General features: G+C 33.6%; 1 protein-coding gene across 1 annotated transcript in view; it reads left to right on the top strand.

Annotated features, from left to right (window-relative positions):
* Window positions 1-3157: 3157 nt before the first annotated feature.
* Window positions 3158-14603, top strand: part of LOC106459120 (zwei Ig domain protein zig-8-like) — a 281821-nt gene continuing 270375 nt past the window's right edge. The window contains exon 1 of the mRNA XM_022385547.1: window positions 3158-3489. Within this exon, the coding sequence (XP_022241255.1) occupies window positions 3384-3489 (106 nt within the window). The 5' untranslated portion in view covers window positions 3158-3383. The remainder of the gene's footprint in view (window positions 3490-14603) is intronic.

Genomic DNA, 14603 nt, shown 5'->3' with positions numbered 1-14603 from the left:
ATAATAAGCTATATGTTATGTCCAAACACACACACCCAACACGACGTTCACTTTTCCGTGCGATATCATAATTAATTTATCCATTTCTAAGTAAATATATTTTCTTATGAGTATCATCATTTTCAATACCCAAGTTATTTCTTATAAGTATAATGAAAGCGCATTCATCCTTTTTATAAGTACGATGAAAACATATTTACAGACAGCATTGTTATGCTGCAGCCACTAGAGTATGGTATTAATAAACTACTTTCAATATCAGTGGCAAATATAAATTAATTAATGAAAATTTTATTGTTTGACGTTAAACATAAAACTACTCATCTGATAATGACCTATATTTTAGACCACAGCGACATATCATAGAAAGAAAAAGTGGTCCACCTATCTGGAAAAGCGCGCAGCCATTGGGTAACATGGAAATATCTCAAATGAGGGAACAGAAGTAGGTGAAAAAAGAGGTTACTGGAAATAGATAATTATAGAAATGGATTGAGAGCGAAAGTAAAGAACGTACGCTACATTATTATTCCTAGAAGAACCTTGAAGAGGTTATTGGAAGGGGGATAAACCATGTCAAGCTTCTCAGGTATATAATATAAGAGTTTTAGTACGTTATTTAAAATTATTTTGAAGCCTCACCACGCCATTACAGTTCATGTTACCATGTCCAGCCATACTTTATTTGACAACAGTGCATTTTGCCAGTAGTCCGGCAGCGTATTTTCCATTGCAAAAGGCAAGGCTCGTCATAAAACTTTCATGTCCATAGCACAACAATCCTCCCTGCTTCCTGTATCCGACGACCTGACCCGCATATATTCATATGAAATATCGTGAATATCATCAATTCTGCAATTGCTTGACATATGCAATGGCTAAACGAGAGGTATGACATGAAACTTTTTCTTGGTGAATCCAAACCTTGTTGACCTCGTTTCTAGACGCAGATCTTTTTGATTGTGTTGAAGAATGTTGCGTGGGCCACGTGTACGGATTTTACAGCTGATTTTTGTATTCTTAGATTATCACTTGTTACAAGACACTGCACTTTGATTACCATGGCTGGAGTACGACTTATTGCGGGTCTCTTTCTGGATGGTGCTGGTACCCCAAGTTGATCCATATTCCATTATTTTTGAATACCATTACATACAAGGATATTTCTGATTTAGAAATTCTAAATACCTGAATCAAAACACAAGTTAGTGTTCTGAGTATAAAAATATTATGTATGTGAAATGGCTGTTACATACCCCTTCCCAAAACAAAAATTTTTGGTTGGATTGCACAATCTAAATAAAATACCAAACATCTTTAAAATGGAAGTATGGTATATTCCATAGCACCAAGACTTTATATTGGTTATGGTTGTGACGTGACTTGCAGATTTGTACCTGTTGTTTAAACGAAAACAATAAAAATAGTACCAAATGGTTGGTGATGTATAATAAAAGACAACACAACACTACGAGACTTCATAAATGTGGGGGGGTTGGAAGTTCGCGAAAAGCTACACGAGGCCTATCTGTGCTAGCCGTCCCTAATTTAGCAGTGAAAGAGTAGAGGGAAGGAAGCTAGTCACCACCACCCACCGCCAACTCTTGGGCTACTCTTTTACCAACGAATAGTGGGATTGATTAAAAGGCTGAAAGGGCAAGCATGTTTGATGGGACGGAGATTCAAACCAGCGATCCTCAGATTGCGAGTCCAGCGCCCTAACCACCTGGAAATGTGGGGCCGGGGAAAGAGAGCTTATTCTTTGTCCGGGGCTAAACACTTTAAGCGAGAAAATAAATAAATAAAACAAATATTAGGTTAATAAGCTAAACTATCTTTGCCTTCAAAATGATGACTTACCAATAAGTGTAGCATAATGCTAGCTAAGCCACCACACAGTTTTTACTTTTATAAACTACAATTACTTAGATTCTTTGTATACATTCAGAAACTTCTATATGGAACACACAAATATCTATTCTATTATCAGCCTGACTCGGTCGTATATATCTTCAGATATTTTTAATTACTAGAGGTCAAAATATTTTATTCATTATAGAAGAGCATCTAGTAAGTAAAATATTAAAGTATCACATATAAAATTCAGTGGCTATTATAAAAAAATCTATTGTTTTCAATTTAAGCACAAATGTTCACTTTATTGAGTTTACTTTATCATACGTTTAGAGCATACGTATCATACTTTATCATACGTTTAGAGCAGGTATAACTCGAAAGGTTAAATATTTTCTAATTATGAATTCCTAATTGGAATATTTCATTGCAATTAAAATTAAACAATTTGAAGTAGTTTGGTATTAATACTTTCAACTGGAAGGGCACCATATGCGTCATATGGACGTAGAAGGGCAATCAGCAGCATCACCCACCGCGTATATGGCTATTCTTAAATGGATAGCTGAATTGGCTGTCATAAGTATTACGCCCCTACAGCTGAATATACGGAACGTGTCCAACACTATAATACCTAGGACCTTCCAAAATGCCACCGGTAAGTTAATCCCCAAGCCCGATCCGATAACTATTTTACAGTATATTATTCAAAACACAGTACATAATGAAGTAATCGAAAATAAAACTTGGCATAATTTTCTTTGAGATAGCCTCATATTATACCAGATATTCTATGAAATAAAGTTTTCATTTTAACTCATCCTTTACCAGGCTATCTGTGCTGTCCCCACCACAAGGGAAGGAAACCCGGTTTCTAGCGATATAGGCCTTCAGACATCACTGAACCACTGCGGATATGGTTAATAATGTACTGATTTCTTTCTTATTGTTCTCCATGCTAACTTTACGTACTTAGAGTACAGGAACACTGTACTTTTGAAACTCATGAGGAAGATGGCCAAATGTAGTTCTGTTCTTACTTCTGATAATTTCAACAGTGTTACAATTGTCATCTTGAATCTATTTTAACATTCATTATACTTTCAGCCGTCTCTGTCGACCATAATGCACCTGAGTACAGGGAATCTGGCAGTTGGCCAACTTATACTCACACATTTAGTGTTTTATACAAATTCTGTTACCTGTCACTAGGTGGCGCTGTCTTCCTAGGACATTACCTCTGAGTCTAGAGAAGCGTCTTTTTGCCTTCTCTCGTGCAGTCATCCCCTGAAAGCACGCGCTGTATGGTGAGCCGCTGCTGTTAGTCTCGCAGTTTGCATGGGAAGCACTGTTTAGGAGTCGAAAGATTCAAACCAATGATCACAACCAAATATCTCGGCATACCCCTTACTGTTGCAAGTTTGTTCTTCAGCCTTGAATCGTGGATCTTATAGAAATGATGTGAGATGGAACAACCACTCCTGCTACGAACGACTTCTTACTAAAACAACATTGCATCGAACTGTAGAATGTCGCAAACTTGGCTTATTTTTATCATGTCAGTTATGAAATATAGCATTTGTTTGAGTGTGACATTTGGGACATTATTCGCACTTTTACTAACAACTACCGAAGGTGAGTTTTTTATCAGTTTTTATATTTTATTAGAAATATAAAAGCGATTTTAGCTTATCATAAACAGTTAATGTTCATTGTGTAATGATATAACATCGTCTTTTTTTTTTTTAATAAATGCTTTTAAACACAGAAATAAACCTATTTTGTGAAATCTGAATCGCTTTGACATATAAGTACAATAAGGTGAATATTCTTAAGCCTATATTGTTTCTAGTTTTTCCACGTTTTGGCAATGTGAATAAATTCAATAAAGAAATCTCGATCAATAAATAGTATATCGGGTATGTCTTGGTTATAATTATCCGGCTGCCGTTTTTAACGCGAGGAAATGTGAAGCCTGTTTCTTTTACAAATATTTGATTTGCAATTTATTGTAGTTGTTTTTCCACAACGAGGTTTCACATTTAGTGTGTTAACCATCTAAGACAATATAAATCAGAATTATTCTAAGTGTATATATACCAGAAATCGATAACACTAGTGTCATGTAAAAATTAAACAGACATTACAGAACTTTTGAAATAATTATTCAAAATAAAAGATTACATATTTACAAGCTTATTCGGTTGTTTTTCTCTGAAAAAATATACATTTTCAATAATCAACACCTACCGAAGAGCTTACGAGGGAACTTGAAAGTATATGTAAAATATATATATTATGCGAAGATCCTTTAAAATCAGTAGAACAGACCTGTTATTTTTATTCTCTCTATACGTATTTCATTGTTTTTGTAAACTTAAAATAAATAGTTAAGCACTACTAATGAAAACAAGTAGTTGTGAAAGTAGTCCATCATATTAACCATTCTTGTGAGTCCGTACAGTTTAATTAACACAGGACCACTCCGATCCGCTTTCTAGCACCTTTCAATTAATACCATTACGTTAGTCTTCGTGGGTTCAGCAGAGTTTAATATATTGTAGTTCTGTGTTTACTTTTTGAGAGTATTTTAATATATTACATTAAAAACGTTTTGAGTTTTTAAGCTAGTGCCACATTTTCGTTATTTCATATCCCAAACATTAAATGTAGAAAAATAATATACAGTTGTTTATATTAAAATGTCTAGTTATTCGTATGAGAATTCAAACATACCTTTATCTACCAACAAACAAGTTTCACTAAGTAAACAGTAAAAGAGAGAATAGGGAATTACAAAAGAATAACAATTTTTAACTTGAACTTCTTTAAATTAACCATTTTTACGCAACGAAATGGGCGAGTTTCGTTATGTAATAAAGATTTATGACATACATTGGAGTCGAAACAAAACGCACCCAAGAAGTTAATAGATACGTTATTTGAGTCTCAAGTTGTTCGTTATGATCATGCTGTTTTAACACGGAATAGTATAAGAAAATAGAGACTTGCCTCGATCACCAAGGTTCTCTGAAAACAGCTTGATAACGAAGATTTCTGCTGTTGTTGTTTATTTGTTTGTTCGTTATTTTTATTTAGAGTTAAAATAACCTCGTTCCATAACTAATACGATTGTTTTTGGGTTGTTTTTTTTTGAAATAATACTGTTTCTTGAATTTTTATTTAAACTACGATAATGTCTGAAACTTTGGGTTATGTCAACAACCAATTTTCTCACGTACATATTTTAAGTTGAAAATCGAACTCAGATGTTTTATATGTTATCCCTATAAGCGGGTTGAGAATGACCTAATTGTTGGCAAGCAGGATTATGGAAGTGCAAGGATTTAATGTTGGCGTGAACTTTTGGTCATGATTACTTCTTGACATAAAGGTCAATACAGGTTAATGATGTTTTTAGATATCAAAGTAATAGTTCTTAAGTAAGTATTAAGAGAAGGGATCTCACTCGGTGCTTAAATCAAATATCATGAACATATTTGCAATGGAAAATTTTTAAGCAACTAAAACTTAGATATTTCAACACCCATGGCTCATCTTCTTTCATTGTATGATTAACAACAACTTTTAACCATACAACGCTTGAAGATGGCCTGTTTCTATGGGTTGACAAGTTGTATAATTACTTAAACGTTTCCACTGTAAAGCTGCTCACGATATTGAATTAAAAGTAGGCTTAGTTTGTAATTATACAACTTTTAGCCATACAACGCTTGAAGATGGCCTGTTTCTATGGGTTGACAAGTTGTATAATTACTTAAACGTTTCCACTGTAAAGCTGCTCACGATATTGAATTAAAAGTAGGCTTAGTTTGGTTCTAGATGAAAAAAGTCCACGTACGATATTCTAGCTTTGTTTTTATATTTCGTGTTTCTTCCCTTGAACATCATTTAATAATTAATTCTCCGTTAATTTCTACATACTTATTAACATCTACTGACAGATTTATTTTTTTCCCAATCAGTCTATCTGCGAGCTACTCTTAAAATACTCTATTTTTTTCATTTTCTTTTTAATTCTACACTTAGTATTTTTCATACCGTAAGTCTTAGGAAAATCTTTGCATATTGTTCAGTAAACATTGATAAAATCTATTAACATCGAAATTTAGAAATAAGAAGCTTGATAGTCTTTGTCGTCGTTTATAAAAAGAAGAACCTAAGTTTTCATCAAAAGTTTGAAAGATACATTTTCCTGTGTAATCCGTTTTTAGTTATTTTTCAAAATTACATTGAAATTTGATTTTATCTTTCACGCTGGGACTTAAAGACGTATATGTGTAAATAGTCAACTTATCCAGTATGATGAGTAATAAAGAAGTAAAATTGTAACCATTCCTATACCAGTTGATTTTGGATGTTTTTTTATGTCCCCCAGTTGGCTCAGCAGTATGTCTGCAGACATATGACGCTAAAAACCGTGTTTCGATACTCATGGTGGGCACAGCACAGATAGCCCATTCTGTAGCTTTGTGCTTTACTACAAACAAATTGTTTTCTATTTTTGTCCAAAATATCGTGTACATAAAACATTTTACGCATCGCATTGTAGTATAGATGTATAATTGTAAAACTCACATTTGATTATATTCTAATAATATCACGAATGTTTCTAAATGAAGTCATGCTCTCAATATCATTTTCATTGATGAAATAATCAGTGAGGAAACAGTTTATAAGTTGAGTGCTGAAAAATCAAGATATATTTTTCAGTCATGCTTTCATCATGTTACTAAATTAAATACAAAACACGATGACGATATGTCTATCGAATTACCGTAAAGTAAGTAACAAGCATATTATTGTCTATGAGTAATTTTATTACTCCAAATACGCAGTACCGGGTTTTTGAAGAGGGGGATTTCCAACACGCAAATTATACTTGTCGTTCTTTATTATTACTATTTGTTTCATGCTAGAGGTTAATCAAACATTTTATCTGCTGATGCTTCTTCAAAACCTAAAGTTTGTCATATCTTAGTTTAGTTTCGGGATAAACATACAAAGTTCATAAATCGTGATTTTTGGGCTACGTAAAACATCTAAAATATGCAACGTTATGCTTACTTTTACTGACGTGTTTATTGCAATGCATTTAATGTATAGATGTGCAACTTAGAAAAACGTGAATCAGCTTGTTTTATATATTTTTTATAATAAAAGACGACACTTCCCTTTAACAAAAACTGCAACTTTAGTTTCAGAGTTTCTCTACATTATACACTCTGTACCACTGGTTCTTCTTCTTTTTTACATTCCCGCATCAAGTGGTAGAAATCCTAATCTCAGAGTTTCTCTAAACTATACACTCTGTACCACTGGTTCTTTTTTTTTTAAAGTCTGGAGGCATGAAGTGATAGAAATCCTAGTTTCAGAGTTTCTCTACATTATACACTCTGTGCCACTGATTCTTTTATTTTTTTTAAAGCTGGAGGCATAAAGTGATAGAAATCCTAGTCTCAGAGTTTCTCTACACTATACACTCTCTACCACTGGTTCTTTTTTTAAAAAAATCTGGAGGCATAAAGTGATAGAAATCTTAGTTTCAGAGTTTCTCTACATTATACACTCTGTACTACTGGTTCTTGTTTATTACATTCCCGCATCAAGTGGTAGAAATCCTAGTCTCAGAGTTTCTCTGCACTATACACTCTCTACCATTGGTTCTTCTTTTTTTTACATGCTGCCGGCATAAAGTGATAGAAATCCATTTTTTCAAATTTATTAAAGCATAGTTCACCAACTATATTGTATTATCAATAATCAAAGGATAATATTATTTTTTGATCAAACAATTTTTAAATACTTTATACCCAAAGCAAAAAGAAGAATTATAAAACTAGTATCTTTAAATACAAATGTTCACGTATAACTAGATTCCTAAATATCGATATAAATGTTCGTGTATAACTAGATTCCTAAATACCGATATAAATGTTCATGTATAACTAGATGCCTCAATACCGATATAAATGTTCATGTATAACTAGATGCCTAACTATCGATATAAATGTTCATGTATAACTAGATGCCTAACTATCGATATAAATGTCCGTGTATAACTAGATACCTAAATATCGATATAAATGTTCATGTATAACTAGATGCCTAATATCGATATAAATGTCCGTGTATAACTAGATACCTAAATATCGATATAAATGTCCGTGTATAACTAGATACCTAAATATCGATATAAATGTTCATGTATAACCAGATACCTAAATATCGATATAAATGTTCATGTATAACTAGATGCCTAAGTATCGATATAAATGTCAGTATATAACCAGATACCTAAATATCGATATAAATGTTCACGTATAACTAGATACCTAAATATCGATATAAATGTTCATGTATAACTAAATATCTAAATATCGATATAAATGTCCGTGTATAACTAGATACCTAAATATCGATATAAATGTTCATGTATAACTAGATACCTAAATATCGATATAAATGTCAGTGTATAACCAGATACCTAAATATCGATATAAATGTTCATGTATAACTAGATACCTAAATATCGATATAAATGTCCGTGTATAACTAGATACCTAAATATCGATATAAATGTTCATGTATAACTAGATGCCTAAGTATCGATATAAATGTCAGTATATAACCAGATACCTAAATATCGATATAAATGTTCATGTATAACTAGATACCTAAATATCGATATAAATGTCCGTGTATAACTAGATACCTAAATATCGATATAAATGTTCATGTACATCTAGATACCTAAATATCGATACAAATGTTCATGTATAACCAGTCACCAAAATACCGATATAAATGTTCACGTATAATTGATGCCTAAGTATCGATATAAATGTCCGTGTATAACTAGATACCTAAATATCGATATAAATGTCCGTGTATAACTAGATACCTAAATATCGATACAAATGTTCGTGTATAACCAGTTACCTAAATATCGATATAAATGTTAGTGTATAACCAGTTACCTAAATATCGATATAAATGTTCGTGTATAACCAGTCACCTAAATATCGATATAAATGTTAGTGTATTAAACAATGTTCTTTTTTCCCCCACATTGCACTTAATTTGTCCATTGCGGATTCAAAATCATAGGCTGTAATGTAAGGTGAAGTGTTTGTTTGGTTGATGTTAAGCACAAAGCTATGCAAATGGCTATCTGTGCTCTGCCCGCCAGGGGTATCGAAACCCGGTTTCTAGCATTGTAAGTCCATAGACATGCCGCTGTGTTACTGGGGAGCAAAATGAAGTGAGAAGAAATTGAGTTTAAAACCACAAACAGTTTTTGTTAAAGAATATATCGCTACTGAATCTTGCCTCCGATAACATGGACGTTAAGAGACTCAATCTGATTGGAAAAATATTTATTGGAAAAGATTGGAGAAAGATTAGCACATCTTTTCGGAAGTTGTAGAACACGCACCTCACTCGAGAAGTTAAAGTAAGAAAACCTAGAACACCACCCCATCTTTCAACTCAACACCAAATCACCTTATAGAATTAACGTAAGATTTACTCTGAAATAAGATTTTTATTCAATCAAATATTTTATTTACCATTTACTCCTTGGTCAATCTCTTTTTGAATCTTACTTTGGTGAAAGTCTTCCCATTCTTTGATATGTTTCACTGGATTATTATTTCTATTACTTTTTGTATATATTTATATTCCAGTTGCTGTAACCACAAGTTTCTCATTTTCTTTCAAATTTTAATTTTATTTACGACAAAAAAAGGTCAACAATAACTCTTCTCATATAATATTTTTGTTAAGATGCACAACGTAGAAAGTGTGTAATTAGAGCCTCTATATGTTCTAATTCTTCTAGTATTTATTCTTCGACTGGCTCCTGTGTAACATAATGTTTACTGCATGACGAGGGACATCTGCCCGAAACGTCGAATAAAAGAAAACGGAATAAAGTTTTTACTTAGAAACGTTAATTTATCTTTTATTAACTTTTATCAGAATTGTTTCTGCTCGCGTCTTGCGTAAGAACAGTCACACAAAAACACACACAAACTTTCATAGCGTATATATATAAATGTTATGGCTTGAACTGAAGTGCTATTTTTGAGGTTGCTCGTGCTTATTTGTATATCATTCAAGTAGAAGGTTGAATTTCTAATTATTTTTGTTTCGTACTACAGGGTGATCATAATATATATATATACGCATGTTATCATCCTTTGGAAACAGAGTTTCTCAAAGGCAGACTGAGAATACCAAATTTCATTCAGGACATTCTACTGACTGTCGCAAAACCATGTTATTTTATTTTACTTCTTTCTCTCTCTCTCCCTCTCAGCAATGCGAGTTTTTACTCGGACATTTTTGTATTTTTCACGCAAACGTAACCAAGGACTACCTGCACATAGCTAACTTACACAAGGACCATCTGGACACAACTAACTTACACAAAGACTACCTGCAAATAGCTGTCTTACCCAAGGACTACCTGCAAATAGCTGTCTTACCCAGGGACCACCTGCACATAGCTAACTTATCCAAGGACTACCTGCACATAGCTGTCTGACCCAAGGACTACGTGCGCATAGCTAACTTACACAAGGACAAACTGCACATAACTAACTTACCCAAGAACGACCTGCAAGTAGCTGACTTACCCAAGGACTACGTGCACAAAGCTATCTTACCCAAGGACTACCTGCATATAGGTAACTTTCACAAGGACTACCTGCAAATAGCTGTCTTACCCAAGGACAACCTGCATATAGGTAACTTTCACAAGGACTACCTGCACATAGCTAACTTACCCAAGGACTACCTGCATATAGGTAACTTTCACAAGGACTACTTGCAAATAGTTGTCTTACCCAAGGACTACCTGCATATAGGTAACTTTCACAAGGACCATCTGCACATAACTAACTTACACAATGACTACTTGCAAATAGCTGTCTATAATTTCGATAGACAAAAGGAAGGTAACAGCACTCACCGTCAACTTTAAGGCTACTCTTCTATTTGACCGTCACTCTTGGGTTGAGCTTAGTTAAGTACTATTTGACAAGCCCAGGGGTTGCGCCAAAAGGCCCTGACCCCTCATATACAGAGGCTAGCTACCTAGGAGGTAAAAAGGGAGTTATTTTAGTGATATTACATGTGATCTTCTGGTTGTATGTTTTCATACTTATTACACTATTTTGCTATTTTAGCTATTTTGACATAACAACCATTGTTCTTGTTCAAGTGTAAACATCCATTTTTGTCATATTTCAGAGTATTTAAAAGTTTTGTTTTGTGGTGAAAATGTACAGTATACAAAAGGTAATCACTGAATAAATTTACATTGATTTTACATAAATCAACAGTGAAGTCACAGCTGTAAGGTAACATATCAGAAATATCACTATTCATTGACATATGTGGCACTTTTATAGCTGACAAATCAATGATGGTTTGTCGTTTTGTTTAGTGTGTAATTTATAAGGACCATAATGAATTATAGTTAAGCAATGTTAGGGAAACATCATCAAATCATGCATGTTTCGTATGCCATGTGAAGTGTGCATCTATAAAAAGTAGTCAGTTTGTATCAGACTCATGTCAGGAATAGATGCGAAGATGTAAGACCATATTAACTGCAACAGAATGAATGCAATTGATCTTTTAGAGAACACAAGTGCATCACCAAAACTTCAGATGGAATAGACTGCTAGTTATCTTATACTTATTAATGCGACTGGAATCATCAAGTCTAAGTTCGATGTCCGGTATTCTAGGATTCCATCTTTGAGGGAAATCTGTATAAGTTATGTGCAAATGTACTTGAGGATTTTCCTCATTGCACTTTCTATGGATAATTTAACATAAAAAGAGCAATACTCTTGGTTCATTCTATTTAACTCATCTGTACTTTGGACGTAGACACATTAGCAACCAATAAATGATAGTTAACCATATATCATCTTATACAAGACCTTTTGATGGAAGGGAACAGTGATGTTGTCTTCTAGGTTTTAGATGGCATATATGTACAAAAAAAAGATAATTATGTATTCGCAAGATAAAAATTACGCACAAACAGCAGCCGCTTATCAAACCAACGATGAATATTACACTGACGGGTATATTATGTCAGTCCTTTGTCCATATCTTACTGAAAGATAATAATGATGCAGCAATTACTGACCACATTTCCGAATGGTGTTAAACATATTCGCCTTTTGAAGAAAGCATATGGCATCACAGTTGTGGATACATTATTGAGTAGTTCATTGATTTTCCTTCACAAGCAGGATGTGAAAACACACGTGTCTTTGTAACTACAAAATTGGTGTAACAATCATCTAATCATTCAAGTCTTGTCACAAAAGTGTGTTACGTGGTAGAAGTGATAAATGGTCACAAGCATAGTGAACGCTACCGGATTTCAATCTGTAGATTAATCTCATACAGGATTAGGCAAGAAGTTGCACTCCCCTTATAATGCCATTGGCCTGCTCTCATGAAGAACACAGAAGCTGATTCTATTGTTGCACAACGCGTGCTCAAAGTGATGAAACAACTCAACACTCATTCACTAAGAAATTACATACTTTGAATATTTGACGCGAAAGAGGTTGGTGTTGATGCAGGTTGAAGCAGATGGTACAGCACTGAACTTTCCACAGTTCTCTGAAAAACATATATGTGGTTTCTAACATTGGATGAACATCATCTAAAGCATTTGGTAACATACACACTAGAAAAGCTATTTGAAAATAGACTGCGTGACGTATTGGTCAGTAGTAAAAGGATGACCTTCTAAATACAAAGATTTAGTCCTTTGTTTCAAATAAGTTGTACCCTCTCTCTCTCTAGATTTATCATGACCGCAGGGTAATCCATCTATACTGTTCTGGTATTTCATACATTCGTAGTGTGGTGTTGTGCTCACATAGCGTCAATAATGTGTTTCCTAGGAATCCAATGGAACAAGGAACACAGGATCCCCAGGCTAGTTTCTATACCTAAGGACGTTGCAACAAATATCGATGATATTTCTGATGAATCGAACAATGACTGCAAGATGAGCATTTATTGTACCACACACCAAACATAAAATATTTTTGAGTGAGTGATGAGCAAGATTAACAGTGTTTTTTGGTCATTTTCAATGTTTTCAACACTTTCAAATAATGGAAATGCAATATATTCAATAAGAAAGTTCAAAAAGAGGAATAAATTTCATCTGATAAGCCATTGTCGTTTAGTTAATATTGGAACGGCCATCAGAAGATAGATTACAAAGATCAATCAACATTGTCCAGAATAGATAATGTTTGAAAATATTTATTTAAGGATAGACTTAATACATACTGATTGAAACCATATTGGACACCTTTTGCCACATCTCTTGAAACACACTGATCAGTGTCCAAATCTTCTAAATAATACTTTTGAATCTCAATGTGCTTCTGGTGAAAATTAGCTACCTTAGGACAAGTATTTCTTAAGGTACCATCTTTTTTTTTTACTATGTTTATTGCATTTATACATTTCTGACTTTGGAACCTGAACTAATACACCCACTCTCCAATACAGACATATACCCTCCCCCAATATTTATATATGTATAGTAGTAGTGGGTTGCATAGGATCTAGAACAGATTGTTCCACCGTGAAGTAAACGGTTTTTGCTCTCTATCTCTATACCATGATCGAACGTACGTAACATATTACATAGAACAGATAGTGGGAATTAGTCTTATATTCTTGGGGTTTTGATGAATTAGCTTATTTTACACACATTACGTAAAAATATACAACTACAGAATTACTTCAAACATCATTGCCTTGTGAAAAATTAGTAAAATTTAAAAGTGAGTTGTTTCAAGATGAGATGGAATTTCATATTATATTGAAGTAACTAACCTGAGAGCTAACAAGGCATTTTCCTCCTATAACATCGAAAATTATCTGAATTCTTGTAATACTGTATTTTCTTCTTCTGGTTTTCACTTTCCTTATAGGCAACTTGTTTCACTAATTTCTTATGCTTCAACATTATCTTACGTAGGCGTATTTGTATCCTTAATATCAAAAATTTTGCTACTTTATCTTTTATTATGTTTACATGTTACTGAAAGATTCAACAATAACAGAAAGGCCCCCAGTGGCTCAGGGGTAAGTCTGAAGGCTTATAACACTCAGAACCGGGTCTCAATACCCATGATGGCACAGCACAGATAGACTAGTATGTAGAGTTGTGCTTAACAACAAACAAACCTTTCATCAATGTTTTTAAGTCATTACTCAAGTGACAGAAAACAACATGACTCAGTCGTTCCTTGCGAAATATCACCACAAGACAGACAATATAATTAAACGCTTGAAATTACACCCCAAATACTACTTTCCAATAAGAAGAAGAATGTGTAATTCAACCAAGTCGTTTCAGACGAGCCTTTTCACTCGATATCGAAGCTCATAGCTCAAGGAATTTGCTTAGACTATTGTCACCTTATGCAATATATATACCATAATAACTTAAAAGCCCTCTCCCGCAGATAAAATTGTTCTAAATCATTTTGCATCGTGACATTTGGAGTTTCAATTCATTCCTAGTTTTAATATGCCTGAAAGTATTTCATTGCTGAGCAATTGGAAACCTAAATAAAAATCTATACTATTATTCTGCTTGTTTGTATGTACGACCGTTACGTTTTCTTAACGAGAACCTGCTGCATAAGCACAGTAGTTAGAAT

The sequence above is a fragment of the Limulus polyphemus genome, unplaced genomic scaffold, assembly GCF_000517525.1.
Source record: "Limulus polyphemus unplaced genomic scaffold, Limulus_polyphemus-2.1.2 Scaffold562, whole genome shotgun sequence".
Classification (NCBI taxonomy): Eukaryota; Metazoa; Arthropoda; class Merostomata; order Xiphosura; family Limulidae; genus Limulus; species Limulus polyphemus.
Note: the sequence above shows the minus strand (reverse complement) of the source record. Positions and strands in the feature narration are given on the sequence as shown.